The sequence below is a fragment of the Anabrus simplex genome, chromosome 1, assembly GCF_040414725.1.
Source record: "Anabrus simplex isolate iqAnaSimp1 chromosome 1, ASM4041472v1, whole genome shotgun sequence".
In the NCBI taxonomy this organism is placed as follows: Eukaryota; Metazoa; Arthropoda; class Insecta; order Orthoptera; family Tettigoniidae; genus Anabrus; species Anabrus simplex.
This window is the reverse complement of record NC_090265.1, coordinates 1,579,246,601-1,579,264,963: the sequence shown is the minus strand read 5'-3', so window position 1 is coordinate 1,579,264,963 and position 18,363 is coordinate 1,579,246,601. Positions and strand designations below refer to the sequence as shown.

At 40.1% G+C, this 18,363-nt stretch overlaps 1 protein-coding gene across 1 annotated transcript in view; it reads left to right on the top strand.

Annotated features, from left to right (window-relative positions):
• Nucleotides 1-17,215, top strand: part of LOC136858556 (luciferin sulfotransferase) — a 62,160-nt gene extending 44,945 nt beyond the window's left edge. The window contains 2 exon segments of the mRNA XM_067138179.2: nt 16,287-16,381; nt 16,807-17,215. Coding sequence (XP_066994280.2) covers nt 16,287-16,381; nt 16,807-17,100 — 389 coding nt within the window. The 3' untranslated portion in view covers nt 17,101-17,215.
• The last annotated feature ends 1,148 nt before the right edge of the window (nt 17,216-18,363 follow it).

Sequence of the window (18,363 nt, the reverse complement as noted above, 5' to 3'; positions counted from 1 at the left end):
TGTGTTAGTTACGGTTATTGTATGATAAATAAGACGCAAGCAGCGAGGTTAGGTCATGTTCATATGAATATAGAGATACAGTCCAGGTGATTAAAGGTCGATTAGTGGTATAATATGAGAGATTATGCTAGGTTAATTGAATCTCACATACTTTGTGGAGTAGATATAGGAATATATTAAGGAACATCGCCTTACAGAACAAATGTTTCACAATGTGAATGTAGATTGGTGAACTGAATTACAACGTAGTATTGGCACAACGGTAAATGATATTAGAATTTATTTTAATTACAGTTGCACATAAATATATAATCGTAGAACACGATTTTCTTAGTTTGAACTGAGTGGTTATTCTATTAATGGCACTCATTGATAAAATATTTGATTTCTACTGGCATGTACGAATGAATATGACAATATTTACTTAGTTTTATTATAGACATAGTACCGGTAATTTAAAGTGTGATGACAATTTGATACCACACTCAGAAAACTTATGGATTATCTCATATTTCGAAAAAGTTAATACAAAAATCCAAACTTAATATGAAGAATCCCTACTCCCTCCTGAAATAAAGAATCAATCCCCATTTACCCCATGAACTATTTGTTTGCAAAAGTGATGAACTGAAATGATTCAACAAAGTATTAGTGACAAGTTATGAATGAAAGATTATAGCAAATCCAATTTCAACTATAACAATTGAATAATTTATGTATCCAAGTTAAATATGTAACACAATTTAATTTTCTTTTCTCTACAGCCCACAATTCGATTTGATTTGATATGATATTTTATTAGGATTCTAATAAACTAGAGTTAGGATAATTTCTGCGTTTTCTTTCTGAAAATAGGCAATAATATGTAGCGATAAGGTAGTATAAATGCTAATAGTAATAATCTATGAAATGATATGAGCGATATCGTGGAAAATTTGCTTAATTATGGGGGGTTAAATGATTGATATGAGAATATATTTTGCTCTTCAACGGAACCTGCGAATATATTAACAGAGTTTTATGGACTAAGTTGATATTTTTACCCTGAGTAGCTGGCCGGAACATATACTTCCTTCTACCATACATGATTTATGCAATTAACCCCCGTCCTTGAAAAATATTATTGAAATAATATTTGGTGGAAGGGTGTAGTACTATATTCACTTTTATGACTTCGGATGTTTTAGCTGGCCGATTTTAGCGATTCATGCTGTGATGAAATCCATTCATTAGGTAAATTTGCAAATGATTTCTATAGTGCTTTGTTTTGAGACTGTTTGCTTTCTTTTTTTTTCAAAGAATTGTACTACTTTTCTTACGAAGACTTTTTGCTCGCATCTCCCCCATCGTAAGGCGACTGTGACGATACGGGTATAAGTTACTTGGCGTACAAGGAGCGGCTGCTCTTGTATCACACTTGTAACGCACACAGAGATACACTGACAAACACACTGACAGATCGAGTGCTCGCTATGCAGATGTTCATTTAATTGTGTGTTGGAATACCTACACGAAATCAGTCACTTTTACAGCTGTTGTAAATACTTAAGGCTGATTTTGTGTTTGAACATTAATGTTTAGCGCAAAATAAAACATCAGGAGAAAAGAAAGTCGGCCGATTTACTGTCTTTCTGATCTTATATAGTATCGAATAATTAACCTTTTCTCTCGTGGTACTAAGGTAGGAGGGCGTTTCTTTACAGACATGTCAGTCATTGTACGCTTATGCAGTTGTCGAATCCAGAAGGTTTTCCAAGTTTCCTTACGTTCGACAGGCCATGCAGAGTAAGATATTATTTTACAGGAATTAAATCTCACCCAACGCGGTATATTTCAGATAACTTACCAATACAGAATGAAAAACAATGGAATAGTTTGTTTTTTCTGCAAGTGGCTTTACGTCGCATCGACACGGATATGTCTCATGGCGACGATGGGATAGGAAAGGCCTAGGAGTTGGAAGGAACCGGCCGTGGCCTTAATTAAGGTACAGCCCCAGCATTTGCCTGGTGTGAAAATGGGAAACCACAGAAAATTATCTTCAGGGCTGTCGACAGTGGGATTCGAATCCACTATCTGCCGGATGCAAGCTCACAGCCGCGCGCTCATAACCGCACGGCCAACTCGCCCCGTCAATGGAATAGTATGGTAGTTCTCAAATTAATAATAATAATAATAATAATAATAATAATAATAATAATAATAATACACTGCCTGACGAAAGTATCGAAGCGCCCAGAAGAAATGGTCCGATGTCAATGTAACTTCATACACGTACACACCATCGGCGGGTATGCAAACGATTAGAGTTGCAATTCTCTCTGACGCCTAGAACTGCCACCAGAGTGCTTTGGTTTTCTTCGTGTTTAGTGTTGTTATCAGGCCTTGTAGGGGCGTAAACAGCGTCATATGTTGAGTGATCACTGTGAAGGATACGCAGATGGCGCGTGCTTGTGTGAGACAGGGTTATCAGCACTTGACAGAGTTTGAAATTGGCCTCATTGTGGGTCTCCATTTGGCCGGCTGGTCGAGTCGTGCAATATCCAGATTTGTGAGGCATTCGTATGAGACAGTGGACCGATGTTGGAATGCAAGGGAACGTGAGGGCAGGCATACTCGTCGTCAAGTTTCCGGTCGACATGTCTGACCACCACAGGGGAGGATCACCGTATCGTGCTCTAATCATATCGTAACCCCTTAACATCTGCGCCTGCCTCAGAGAACAAGTAACTTTCTGCGTCATCTCGCACCATTGGTGGGAGACTAGCAAAAGCCAGACTAGGGAAATACCGTCCAATGTGTAGGCTGCTGCATTTAACACCACAACTCAAACGGCTGCGTTTGGAATGGTGTTGTGACCGAGAAGCGTGGACTGCTGATGAATGGCATGGCATTGTGTTCAGCGATGAATCGCGGTTCTGCACTACCCCAGATGACCATCGTCTGCGAGTATGGCGGCGACCAGAGGGAAAGGTCCCATTCTTCCAGTGTTTTGGAGAGGCACAGCGGTGTTACTCCTGGCGTCATGGTGTGGAGAACCATTGGGTATGACTTCAGATCACGGCTGGTAGTGGTTGAGGGAAATCTGACAGTACGAATGTACGTCACGGACATCCTACGCCCTTATGTGTTATCTGCCATGCGGCAGTTACGTGATGCCATTTTCCAACAGGACAACACTTGTCCTCACACGGCACGTGTCTCTATGAACTGTGAATGTGGATGTTGAGGTACTCCCGTTTCCAGCAACATCCCCAGATCTGTCCCCGATAGAGCATGTGTGGGACTAGCTCGGACGTACCCTGATTTGTGGCGCAAAGGTTACCAAAATCCCCTTTGACCTTGAAAACTGCTTCTCTCAAGCAGATAACAAAGCAAGACCTCATTAAACTACAGTACCACATCTACATCTTCGAAGACATGTACTGGCCTCTACAATCGTCAGATATGAATTACATGTACTGGCCTCTACAATCGTCTGACATGAATTAATGTACTGGCCTCTACAATCGTCAGACATGAATTAAATATACTGGCCTCTACAATTGTCAGACATGAATTAAATATACTGGCCTCTACAATCGTCAGACATGAGTTAAATGTACTGGCCTCTACAATCGTCAGACATGAATTAAATGCACTGGCCTCCACAATCGTCAGACATGAATTAAATGCACTGGCCTCTACAAACGTCAGACATGAATTAAATGAAACTGACTTCTACAACCTTCAGACGTGAATTCAATGGAGTGGGCAAGAAATATTCCGAAAGTAGCAATTTTGTGATGATAATAATAATAATAATAATAATAATAATAATAATAATAATAATAAATTCGTGTGACTATTGTTGGCTTTGTTCAGCCCTTACAAAGTAGACTTTCAGAGAGGAATGGGCAGCATCTGCCGTGTATTGGAATCTGCGTGCTATTTTACAGGAACGCGGTGTGTGGTACGTATGAGTTGCAGAAATTTTGAGGAACGCACAAACACCCAGTCCCAAAAACAAAATTTAAAATCCCCAATGAGGTTGGGAATCTAACCAGGGTCCTTTAAACCAGTGGCTACAACGCTGACCATTCAGCTAAATAGCTGGACGATTTCATGATGTTGAACTCCAGCCACTGCTATTCTGGAGCTTATTAACCAATTAGTGCTCAGAACTATTTTGCTAATAATTTGAATATTGTTGACACATTACTGATAAATGTGTCTTTTGCGTAGATCAACTTATAGATAGCCTAACTTGTAGGTAATCTAGCGAAAAATCCTACAGCTGAGGGAAGATGCTGAAAATTGATGGTACCTTCAGTTATCGCACGATATAATAGCATTTCAGGAGATGCCAGTAACAGTACTATGACAATACACTCACTGTAAAACATTAAGCACACTTTCTGAAATATATTTTGGTAAATTTTAAAATATAAATTAAGATTTAAATCAGTACTGAATTTATCGCTGACCACCAGTGATATGATGTAACATTATTAGCCTGAGTACCACGTGGTGGTGTGACAAAGAGATTGTCTGAAAGGGTTTAAGAATTCATCCTTGCGTTGGAAGTAAGACTGTTCCCCGTTTATTTCCCTTCGATGTCAAAAGGTGCTATAACATATCGGTTTGCCAAAACCAGTGAAAGGTATACATCAACCTACCCTGCAAACCAAGCTTACGCAGAGAGTGGTTACGTAAGGAATGGTGCTACTATATTTCCAAATGCCTCAGTCACTTTCAAATCGTGAATGGAGAGTCCGAAATAGAGCGATGAATATAAGGAACGTACTATAGCCCGATACTGCAATGTAAATACTATATTTAACCAGAGATGTTTCTGAACTTCGTCTCACTTAAATCCAACACCTCATCTTCGCAGTAGGGGACGGGCAACGGAATGAATTAAAGGACTGCCTAAGGGGGTGAAATTCATTGGGGACTTCCTGTGCCCCGATAAGCTTTGAAGGCCTAATGGGAACCGTGGAAAATGGGGACAACTGATCAACGGATCTGAAGTCGGATGAGATTAATGCCCAATGAGCGAGGAAGCGGAAAAACTGACATCCCCTGCCTAGTATTCGGGATAAAGCCAAAGACTATGGGTGAGATTCCTGAAAGAAACGATTAATGAAGTCCGGAGGTTGTAAGGCGGCAGGTCCTCCACCGGACTGGCTAGTCGTAGGACTATTAACCCACGTGGGATAAAATCATTCAGAGTTAACGAGAAAGAAAAGCGGATGGATTTCAAGACGACGACCCTGCCAGAATAGGACGATGAAATGAAATGTCGTATGGCTTTTAGTGCCGGGATATCCCAGGACGGGTTCGGCTCGCCAGGTGCAGGTATTTCTATTTGACTCCCGTAGGCGACCTGCGCGTCATGATGAGGATAAAATGATGATGAAGACAACACATACACCCAGCCCCCATGGCGTTGAAATTAACCAATTAAGGTTAAAATCCCCGACCCGGCCGGGAATCGAACCCGGAACCATCTGAACTGAAGGCCAGTACGCTGACCGTTCAGCCAACGAGTCGGACAAAGGACGATGAAAATAGGTACATGGAATATCACGCCACTGACAGGGAAATTTAAGTAGTACATACAATAGAGAAGTATACATTGCGTATAATGGGAATTAGTGATACTAAGGTTAAAGGAAATTGTGATCTTCAGCTAGAAAAAGGATACACTCTGAAGTATTTTGGAATAACCATAGATTAGAGAGCTAAACAAAGAGCTGATATCATCCTATCAAACACTGAGTGCTAAAGTAATATTCTGATAAATGTAAGCTCTAGAATAATTAGAAGATATCTTCGAATGCTAGAGAGAGTCTCATGCTTCGACTGACGATAAGGAGGCACTTGGAAAGGATGACTTCTATTGCATTGTTGCATAACACTGTAGAGAAAGCAAGGGATCATATCGTAGTAATGGGAGATTGGAATGCCCAAATCGGTAATGATACAGCACTTTATGTTGGTTGTATGAGAGCTGAAGGCAGAAAAACAAACAAAAGAAAAACACGAATGGTAATATAATGGGAGAATTTTATATTTATAATCGGAAACATAACCATACACAAAATGACATTTGTTATACACGAGAATGGCGTAAGTAGTACAGTAAGCTATTTCGCGTGCACGCCATATACGCTTTATCTATATAAATAAAATTGTAGGGGGTCCGCTGTCTGTAATTTCTTTTGTTTTGCCAATTTTTCAGATATTTATCCGTTTTAGGTCAACTCAAGACCGAATCGGTGGTTTTTACGTTTCGTGTCTGTTTGTCTGTTTGTCTGTTTGTCTGTTTGTTTGTCTGTCTGTTTGTTTGTCTGTTCCACCATCACGTCGAAGCGGCTGGATAGATCTCAACCAAACTTCATATTTAGAGTATACTCATCCCGGGGAAGGTTTCGATATGCATATTGTTTTAAAATCTTTGAATACACGGGGGGTTTATAGGAAAACCAGAATGGTTTTTCCACCATCACGTCGAAACGGCTGGATAGATCTCAACCAAACTACATATTTAGAGTATACTCAACCCGGGCAAGGTTTAGATATGCATATCATTTTAAAATCTTTGAATACACGGGGGGTTTATAGGAAAACCAGAATGGTTTCTCCACCATCACGTCGAAACGGCTGGATAGATCACAACCAAACTTCATATTTAGAGTACACTCATCCCGCGGAAGGATTCGATATGCATATCATTTTAAAATGTTTGAATAGACGGGGGGTTTATAGGAAAACCTGAGTGGTTTTTCCACCATCACTTCGAAACGGCTGGATAGATCTCAACTAAACTTCATATTTAGAGTATACTCCTCCCGGGGAAGGTTTCTGTACGCATATTATTTTAAAATATTTGAATAGACGGGGTTTTACAGGAAAAACAGAATGGTTTTCCTCCATTTTCTCTTATACTATTGATTTTCTGTAATCTTAGTTTACCGTACGTGAAACGTCTCTTCATTATAAACAACTTTCGTTATGTTCATAATTTACCTTACTCTTCACATGACGGAGAAATTTACAATTTTCCGCTGGTATCATGCTCTGCATTGAGTGACCGACAGAACGACAACGAACCTACAGGTTACCATGGCAACGTCTCTGACTGCATGCCAGCAGAGAAGTAACGTATTGCCATTTTCCTCATCATGCTTTTAAATTCGTGGTTGTTCCTCGGGTAGAAGGCAAGAGAGGCGTCAATCGGCCTATCTGCGGGATATTGGCGGAATATCGTTGGATGTTATAACCGCCCTCGAATAGATTAGGTAATAACACCATTAGTCATCTTCTTATTATTTGTTTACCTAGGAATCACTGGATCTAAATTTCTCCTCTGTTACCGCTTTATTATATCCATAACACACACTAGCATAATTTATTGAGGGGATTTGATTTTCCAATACGTTAACTTGGCATTTACATATTTGTCGTTATCCGGCTGTCCTCAGTTATAATCCATTTTCTATTACTTTCAACTTTCTTAACTGTATTATTTTCTTCCTTAATTACGCCGTATGTACGCGAATGCTACAAACTACTGGATGTATTTCCACCAAGATTCATATTTAGAATACACCTGTCCTTGATAGGTTTTAGGGAAAATATTGTTTCAAAATCCCTGAACTGACTGGGGGTTTATACGAAACCGAAACAGTAATTTTGCACTTCCACAAAATATACAGAACCAAAGTTAATTTAAATCTACCTGTCTTGGTAGAAATTAATTTATAAACTTTTTTTCTCATGTGCATCATTTCGATACCAGGATTAATAAGGGAGATATCATTAACGGACCGTTTTTCTGTACAAGTCCCATCGGACTTAACTCACGAGCGGGTGCGTGTAAAGCGTATTCCTTACAACTTGAAAACTACTGAAGACATTCGAACCAAAATTTATATTTAGCATCCACCTGTCCAAAGGTAGGTTTTAAACGTAAATAACATTTCATGTTCCGGAATGGACTGGCGGTTTATAGGGAACCGAAATGGTGATTTTACTCTTCCACAATATATACAGAACAAGACCAACCTAACTGGAAATCGACCAAACGTGATGGAATTCCACCTCTAAACCTTTTTCTTCATGTGCATTTTTCATAAATGGTCACTTTTGCAGGTTAAGTCCAGCGGACATAGCCCAAAAGGTGTTTTACATGGAGCAGATTCCTTATCTATATAAATCAAATCGTAACGACTGTGTGCCTCTACACTGACTATTTTGGCGAAATTTTCGTACAGCATTCCGTTATAAGGGGTAATAATGATCATCTCCATAATTTTTGGTTTAGTTTCCTGAAAGTCCTAATTTTTATCCGCCTCGCCCAAAATCCAGATTGCGGCATAATCTGCCAGAAGAAAAAGAAGATAATTGAAATTTGACAAAATTATACCTTTTCGCCTGTAACGAACGGAATACATCCCAGATCATTACATTTTTCACTTTTTATCCCCGAAGAATATCGAAATATGCAGGCAATTTTAATGATGGTGCAGACCTTCGGAAATTCCTATCACATAACGGATTGCACAATCTCCGTTCAATTTGGAATGATCTACAACCTTGGTCTTTTGACTTTTGCCGTATCTGTATCCCATTTACGTTTGATTTTTCTCTATTAATCGATGTTAAGTCAATTTGGAATTTTCACATGCATAATTCATACTTTCAGTTACATATATGAAATACAGAATCATCATACTCTTCACGAAAATCGGCCCACCCAGTAGGCATATGTGAGCCAAATGCTATGTATGTAGCTGTCACATAATTATCCGAAAGGTAATGTAATGTGAGATAATCTTACCAAACCTTTACCCTATTCCACGTTTCTAACTCAATCTGACCCAAGAATAGATGACATATCATATGACCAGCCATTTAGGCCACTAAATCCGGCGTGTCTTATGGTATAATCCTTTGTCGATATGACGTACGTTTAGTAGCAGTTAATCTGTAAATGAAGGTCTTCAATATTGTAAACACGCATATACTTTCGTATGTCGATCTATATATATTCACTGATGTCGATTTTTAGCTATCGAGAAAGGGTGGGTCTGATATTGTAATCAGTACTCCCCACACCGACTTTGACTGGCAGTAGGAAAGGGTTCCTTCTCCAACTCCTGTGTAAGGAAGGCCTACAATTGTAATGAATAGTTCACTTCTAGATTTGACTTGCAGAAGGCAAGTGAGCATGCAGTTTTGTTTATAACTCCCCTACCCGATTGTGTTTGGCAGTAGGCAAGGGTGCCCGCCATTATAAAGAAATGTCCTCATCTAAAATGTGACTTTCATTAGGCATAGTGGCCCGCTATTTTGATGGAAACTCACCAACTTGGTGTGACTGGCAGTAAGGTAGCTGGAAGTAGGAAAATGGACCTGGCATTATAATGATAACTGCACAACTCAACTTCGAGTGATAGTAGGGTAATTGCCTGCCATTATAATAAAAACTCCTCAACTGTAATCTGTCTGGAAGTAGGAAAGGGGGCTGCCATTTTAACGATACTCCCCAAATCGATTCTGTCCGCGTAGTAGGCAATGGGGCCTGCAATTATAATGTAAACTTCCCAACTCGATTGTGAATGGCAGTAGACAAGTGAGCCTGCCGTTATATCACAAATACATAACAAACTTTTTACATTGGAAACAACGTACGGGGACCTCCCCATGCTCTTTCTCGGATAACGCTAAGAGACATGCAATTTTAAAACAATCTTATTTACTGCATGTACACTATTTACGTCGATATTCAAATACAATGTAGAATACCGTAGCGAAGCACGGGTACATTCGCTAGTTCTACATAAGATGCTTAAGTATTCCCAGTACACAGCATAAATTATTGATTATACGATCGCAGTTTAAGACACCATAGGTGGAGAACCGAAGAACTCCAGAACCAATGTTAAAATTAAGGAATGAGGAAAAGAGAAAATTGTTCGTAACTGAAGTAAATAATCGAAAGGAGAGAGAGAAGCATGAACAATATAGAGGCAGAGCGGAAATCATTTAAGTAAAGTAAATTACAGATTGCGAAGAAGTCTGTGTGGTAAGAGTGGTAGGTGGAATGTAAAATTGAACAAGGTGATGAAATGAAACTTTTCAAGAACCCGTGAAAAAGAAGAGAGATGCTTGCAAGAATACTACCCTACCAAGAGACGCTAGAATTGGAGATCTATGTGGAGGCAAGAAAGGAAGCCTTGCGAATAGTTATAAAGGCAAATAAAGAGCATGGGATGAATTTGGAAATTAAACATAAAATTACTTGAGGTAACAACGAAAGTTTCTCTACTCTGATGGGAATCCCTAGAGGGAATGGGGAAAGAAAAGTAGAAACATTGAAAAAGGGATCACAAGCTAGTCACTAAAACAAAGTAGGTACACAAGGCCTGGAGGATTATTATAGGGACGTTTTTAAGATGGGAAATCTGTCTGTTCCGATAATAAATACATAAGATCTGAAGAATTAGGTGATGATATTCCGGAATCTATACAGAGTATGATAATGGGAAAATCACCATGGCATGATGATGAAATACCAGAGATGATTCAATATGGTTCTGAGAAGATCATGAAACGGCTGAGAGTTTCCAATTAGCCTAAGAAGAGGAGGAAATACCAAGTTAATGAAAGTATAATATCCCCGTATACAAGTAGGGAATCACAAATAAATGTGTAAACTTTCGTGATATTTGAGAGTGTTCAATATCTGCACACGGAATGTTGAGAAGCGTCTGCGACAGTACATCGAACAGAGCTAGGGGAATAAAAAGCTGCTTTTAAAAGTGAGCGACGAACTCAGTTTCATTCGAATGTTCACCGAGAAGATGAACAGCCAAGGAAGGAGGGTTACTTAGCAGTATTATTCAGCTGCACATTTGATTGTGTAACTATGGAAGAAGTATGCAAATCCTTTTGGTAACTTCAGTCTCAAGTGGAATGGACAGAATTAATCGAGAGAAAAGCAGGAACTTCAGGCCGAAAAATGGCAGGAAACAAGGAGATAGTGTAGGTACTCTACTATTCATCACATTGATGGACCATGTGATAAAGTAATGTACAAAATTAAAGTGGGCAACAGGCAGTTACGCCGTGTGTACCTGTAAAGCTTGGTCTGTGCAAATTACTTTACCTTAATTAACATTAATACCCACGATATACATGAATCAGAAATAAGTTGAGCACAAACGCTTGAAGAACGAGGTACGCAGGTCAATATCTCTAAGAGGAAAGCGGTGAAGTTCGAAGGCAAAGAAGATTTCAACATCAGCTGGAAGGGGGGAACAACTGGAGATGCTGAGATCGAACATGAAATCAATTACAGAGTTCAGAAAATCAATGTTTTCTATTACAACCTGACTCAGACTTAGTCAGTAAGAAAGGAGTGTCACAGTAGACCAAGATTCAGATTTATACTACTGTGTTCCTGCAATCTTTATTGTATGGTTTAGAGACTCGGACTAGAGAAATGAAGCATGTCAGCAGAATAACAAGAGTAACAAGCTCAGAAAGGAAATGCTTACGCCAAGTTTTCAACAAGACTAGGAAATATACTATACGGAAGAAAGCGATACTAGAAGAACTTGGAGTGACATCTGTAGTGGATGACATTGACAAAAAGTCATTGGTCACCTGGTCCACATCGATTCTGAAAAGAAATCTGACGAAGTGTTTGAGGCTAGACACGAGGGAGCCAGAAGAAAGGGGCGTCCACAGATTGACTTGGATCAAATGGTCAGTGAAATAATTATTGCAAAGTACTACCGTACGGACCCAAATATAGCAAAGCAAATGACACGGGACAGAACATAGTACAGAAGGTGATTGGAAGACCAGGCTCCGAAAGGCAAAATGAAGCGATGAAGAGTAAGAAGTATCTGGACTTGGCATATTAATAAGTTAAGCAATTTAACCATCATTTGAGAGAACTCTTCAGGAGTTCATGTTTTCAAGAGACAGGTATAGTGTTTATACTTCTGTTTTTAAAATTTAAAGAAAATTATTTTGCACAAAGGGATTGTATTTCCTTTCCTTGTGGCAATTATCCCTGAGCACATTTTGTAAGATGAAAATGGCGCTCAGTATTGGAAATTCTTGTCCATTCTTTCAGTTTACCTAGATGCGATGTTCTCCTCCTATAGATACCATTCCAATTTTGTAAAATACATTGTAAGGTGTATGACATGCCAAGATGAGAGATTTTGTGGCATTTTAAAGCGGATTACCCTTATAATTATTTCTTGACTTTCTAGTAGAAGAACTCATAAAACGGTTAGCATTTTCCGGTGAGTCCACGTCTCAAAATCCCAAAATGTTTTAGTGAAATATTCTTGATGGCTCTCATTTGTACACTATGTAATAGTCCCGCTCAGTAGCTGACTCGTCAGCAAATTAGCCTTTGGTCACTGTGGTTCCGGGTTCAATTCCAAGCCTGTTTGTGGAAATGTAATTTTTACGATTAATTATCTTTACTCAAGGACTGAATTTTCATGATGTCCTCAGCATTTCTGAAAACCACACATCACACACCTCCTCACCACGCTGCTCTACTATACAGGTAAGATGCCGCCCACCATCGTCTGAGGTGTTGCCTCACAAAAGCTATAATAGTCACACGAAATTGAAACGACGTGTAATGGAAATGGCCAGAGAGAGTTGCTCAGTACTACTCTACGAACACGAACACGTCGGTGGCAATCAAGTCAAACAACGATATTCTAAACTTTTGTCGACGTGTTTGCGTGTTTATTTGCAATTACTGAGCGACTCTCATCACAAGTAAATAGAAGTGGGGTTAATACAGTATATGGTAGTTGAAGTGTTCTGTTAACATATATTATGTGTAACTCCGCGATCTTTTCCCAATATGAGAATTAATTCAAAAATTGAGTTTCCATCTACACATTACTCTGTAAATATATTATGTATAAAACTACATATCTACAGTATATTTTATTAAATCCTGTGTAATAATATCATAACGCGAGCACAACTACCATTATCTAGAAGTTATTCAAGTAAAACTAGTCATGCAAGTGCTCATTCAACAGAAACCGGGTGGTTCACCAGCCCCTTATTCTTTTCTGGAGGGAGGTAACCCAACTAACGCGTATATCACAGTCATCCGAAAAACATTAGTACCTGCTTCTTCATGGCCTTAGTAAAACTGTACCGTTTATATGATGCTCGCGAATATGGTAGAAGGCATTACTGGAGGTATTATTTCTATTAAACTACAATTGGTGGAAATATAGAGTCTGCCCCGCAAGGATTATTACATAATATGTTAGTTTCAATGCTTCTATTCTTACCCAGAAATGATTCTGGAGGATAGATGTGTTCATTTCGCCTGCCAGGGTCCAACCCACCCGCTCCTAGAAGTACATTTACTCAAGAAACCTGAAGTAGTGGTCCAGGTGCCATTATCCATTGCTTCTGCCAAGGATCAAGGGCATTAGCTGACGTTACCAACCAATGCAAAAGCAAAAGGACTAAAGAGGCCCACGAAGTTTGAAAGTATCATGGCGTCGGGTGGTAACCTTACACTTCCTCAATTCCTCCTTTAATTCCTCATTTATTAGATCTAGCGTATTTTTGCACATCCAGGCCAATCTCTGCCATTGGAACACACTCGGGGCCATACTCCCTTCGAGAGGCTTCGAAGACAGTCACTTCGCGTGCGCCACACAGTGGTGCCTCGTATTACTAACATTGCGGGGCGGGCTGTATAGTTTTGCCTTATAATGAATATACAAAACGATCACAGCTGCGAATAACACTATCTTAAGCCTCATTCACAATGCAAACATAACCGTAAACTTAACGACGTAACGTAACCGTAAAATTAACGTAAAATTTGTGGTATTCACAATGGAGGAACGTAACATTAACGTAAAGAGTACACAGCAGCCAGTCAAAACACTGCCATGTTATTTAGCATGGAAGTCGGATTTTGGGCTATATCGCAGTTTTATATTTCATTACCTCGATGGAATCAAACAACGTGGTAGCAGAATTCATATTACTTCAAACATCTATTGCTTTGCTCCTGGGAGCTGTGTAGGCCTACGGTACCTGAAAAGGCGATCTAAACAACGGTGCAGAAAATGGCTTCATCCCTTGAATCAAAGCAGGTTATCTCAGGGCGATTTCCGTAATCTACTGTAAGAAATGACCCTCATCAGTTTGTTTTGGACATGCGGATGAAACCTGAACTGTTTGCCTTTCTTACGATTCGCTTCCCCTTTTCTAATAAAAAGAAATGTAAGGTCTCCATTACCGACATCTATGCCCTATCTATCACACCCCGATGAGATGTTTGGATCTATTTGTTTGGATGATATCGTTTTCGTAAACTAGTAGTCCGTCATAACGTTAAGAAATATACAGGGGCACTGTTTTATTTATGACAGGGATTGTCTCGTCCATTCGCCAGAGCTGCGAGCTTGTCTCCCGCCACTTACCGTCAGATTCCATTGCTACAAGATATTTATTTCCACCTATTATTTTTTTCGGTACAGCGTATTTGTAATTCTTTTACCTTCTATCATACATACACATAAGATTATTTTGAAAGAGAAGTACAAGCGTTTCGTCGAAAGAAGTCATTATATCGTGCACAACACACAATGTTTACCTCTGCTCTGATTGGCTGGTTCTTAAAGTTAACGTATAATTAACCGCAAGATCTTTGAGTTTGCAATCCCTTAATTTTACGGACTCGCAGTTAAGTTTACGTCGGCGCATTGTGAATGGTTCCATTAGATAAGATGGCCGCTAACCTCTAAGTTAACGTTAATTTTAAGTTTACGTTACGTTTGCATTGTGAATGGGGCTTTACGTCAGTGTTTTTCGGGCTTGCACAATGATTTCTAGCGCCGGTCGTGAAAGCTTCAATCGCTACACTATCTTATGTTTCGACAAGAAATGTCTGTAAGGACTACAATGTGCTAGGTGTGCACCGCGGCTCGCGGTAGCTAACTTGGTTGAATCACGCACCACTGCTGTTGCATCAGCCAAGTTGTCTGGTAATTGGTTCAATTCACAGGTTGGTACACTTTCTTCTTCGATTAACGCCGTTTACAGTGACTGTAATATGGCCGCATATCATCCGGTTCCGAAGAGTGAAGTTTTATTTGGTCCTGACAAGGACCAATTTTATCCGATTTTACGTACGACATGAGGGTCAACGTACTCTTCATACAAATACATCGTGAGCAAAATGAGTAAGTGCTGTGACATCACCAGGTAGGTGTGGATTATTAATTGTGTGCATAGGGCTAGGAAGGTTGTTGATTCGAATCCCAAACTGCCCGTCCTGAAAATGGCTTTTCTCGGTTTCCCATTTTCGCCACCAGGCAAATGCCAGGACGGTACCGTAATAAAAGACCAAGGCCGATTTCCTTCCCAATCCTTCCCCACCCATCCTTAGGGGAAGGACGCCATATTAGAGCACACTCCTTAAAACCAATAAAAAATTGATTATTATTTTATCGCCGCTAAAATTGAGCACCTCAGTCCTTTAAAAAATTATAAAAAATTAGCCTCAAGCTGAATTCGAACTACTACGCTCTCGATACTCATATACATCGTGCTCCAGCCCTTAACCGATTCAGCCACGAAGTCAACCCGACAATTCCACCTCGGAAGTTAATATTCGTGTTAAAGTCTTAAATGATGGTTTACAGAGTTCATTTAACTTCGTTACATTACAGATCACAGGGCATAACGTATTAATTCGATCATATTACGGGTACCTGTGTTATTTCAAGGCGTAATAAATCATAATTATGTTTGCAGAATGGTCCTTAGTATTTGGCGTGGAATTTTTCATAACAGTTTTTCCTTTGCTAAGTCCATAGATCAATTTACAGTGGTGATACACAGGTAGGGGAGAGTCTTATGGACCACAAGGGAGAAATTTCGAGTTATTTGGTGTTCGCAAAACTAAATTATGAGGATCTTTATGTTATACGGGTTATTTTGGTTGCCTATCTCAGAAAAAATAAGGGGCAGGTGAACCACTCGGTATAAAATAAAAAGGAAGAAAAACAGAAAGTCAAAACTCTTAACAAAGACATCATTCCTTTCGACCATTGAACTCACAATCCTGGCCAGAAATAGAGGGTAGATGCCAATTACTTCACTTTCTCGATTTTAACAGCATATGAAATGATGACTGTAAACCTTCGAAGAATTGTCATTATGACATTATTTGGACAGTAACAACCAGGAACTAATGTAACGTTTATGTTTTCTAGTGTACTGGGACCCTTTCTGGAGACATACTTTGGACTTTTGGAAATTGAGGGATCAACCTAATATCCTCATTAATAGTTTTGAGGAAATGAAGAAGGTAATCACTTGAATAATCTTCTTTCTTTTCTTGCCGCTTTTTCCCACACCTGTGGGGTCGCGGGTGCGAACTGTGTCGCACATGTGGATTTGGCCCTGTTTTACGGCCGGATGCCCTTCCTGACGCCAACCCTCTATGGAGGGATGTAAGCACTATTGCGTGTTTCTGTGGTGGTTGGTAGTGTAGTGTGTTGTCTGAATATGATGAGGAGAGTGTTGGGACGGACATATACACCCAGTCCCCGAGCCAGAAGAATTAATCAGAAGCGATTAAAATCCCCGACCCGGCCGGGAATCGAACCCGGGACCCTCTGAACCGAAGGCCAGTACGCTGACCATTCAGCCAACGAGTCGGACACTTGAATAATATGATACAATTAAGATATATAAACACCATGCATCTCAAATCATGCCTTCTAATTCCAGAATCTGCCAGCGGTTGTTAGAACGACCGAAGAGTTCTTGGGAAAGCATTATAGTGAGGAACAGATATCTGCTTTGGTGAATCATCTTGACTTCAGTTCCATGAAGAGCAATCCAATGGTGAATTTGGAGGAGAGGGTCAAACTACTAAACCAAAGGTTTTCTAATGAAGCCCGCTTCATGCGTCAAGGAGCTGTGGGATCTGGAAATAAGGAACTCAGTCCTGAGCTGATTGAGCGCTTAGACAGATGGAGCCTTAAACAGATCCAACGGACTGACTACCCTTTCGTGGGATAAATGGGATTGTGAAAAGTGTATATTAATATAATTTCATTACTAGAATATGATACTCCATCCCCTAGTTCCGGATCTTAGTTAAAAATATTTATCTATTACAACATTAAATATATATTTAAACTTAATAGTGATTATATCCATTCCACACATCATCACCTTCCTTTTTTCCATTTTGTCCTTGATATAATACAGTGTTACCTATTCTAGGACAAATGTATATCTTACCCTCCGTAATTTTCGTTAGAACTTGTTATATTCCTCTTCTTCTTTATCTATTTACCCTGCAGGGTCGGTTTTTCCCTCGGACTGAGCGATGGATCCCACCTCTACCGCGTCAAGGGCAGTGTCCTGGAGTTTTAGACTCTGGGTCGGAGATACAACTGGGTAGGATGACCAGTACCTCACCCAGAAGGCTGCACCTGCTATGCTGAACAGGGGCCTTGCGGGGCATGGGAGGATTGGAAGGGATAGACAAGGAAGAGGGAAGGAAGCGGCCGTGGCCTTAAGTTAGGTTCTATCCAGGCATTTGCCTGAAGGAGAAGTGGGAAACCATGGAAAACCACTCCCAGGGTGGCTCAGGTGGGATCAAACCCACCTCTACTCAGTTGACCTTCCGAGGACGAGTGGATCCCGTTCCAGCCCTCGTACAACCGGATGGATGGAGCCATTGGAGATCTTCGGAAAATAGGCTATAGAAATTGGAAAGCTTTAGCGTTGGAACGAGAAAAATGGCAGAAGATAGTTGAAGAGGCTAAGGTTTGCAATGAAATGTGGAGCCATGGAAGAAGAAGAAACATAAGTGTACAAGAGTAAGTATTCAAATTCAACATTTCGAACAGTCCAACTGCAAGGTACAGTAGAAATCTCGGATGGCAGTTGTTACAGATGCCAATAAAAATATGGGAGCTGCTAATTAACACGCTCCGGAAGTGGTGGATATTTTCCTTAGAGAATAGTCCAGGTTACATTGTTAATCTCCCGCACGGAACTCCAGAAGCTGAAAAATTTTAAAGTTTAATTCTTTGAAGTCTTGCATACATTCTGCTAGAGGGTTTCAGAGTGACCGAGCTCGATAGCTGCAGTCGCTTAAGTGCGGCCAGTATCCAGTATTCGGGAGATAGTAGGTTCGAACCCCACTGTCGGCAGCCCTGAAAATGGTTTTCCGTGGTTTCCCATTTTCACACCAGGCAAATGCTGGGGCTGTACCTTAATTAAGGCCACGGCCGCTTCCTTCCCACTCCTAGCCCTTTCCTGTCCCATCCT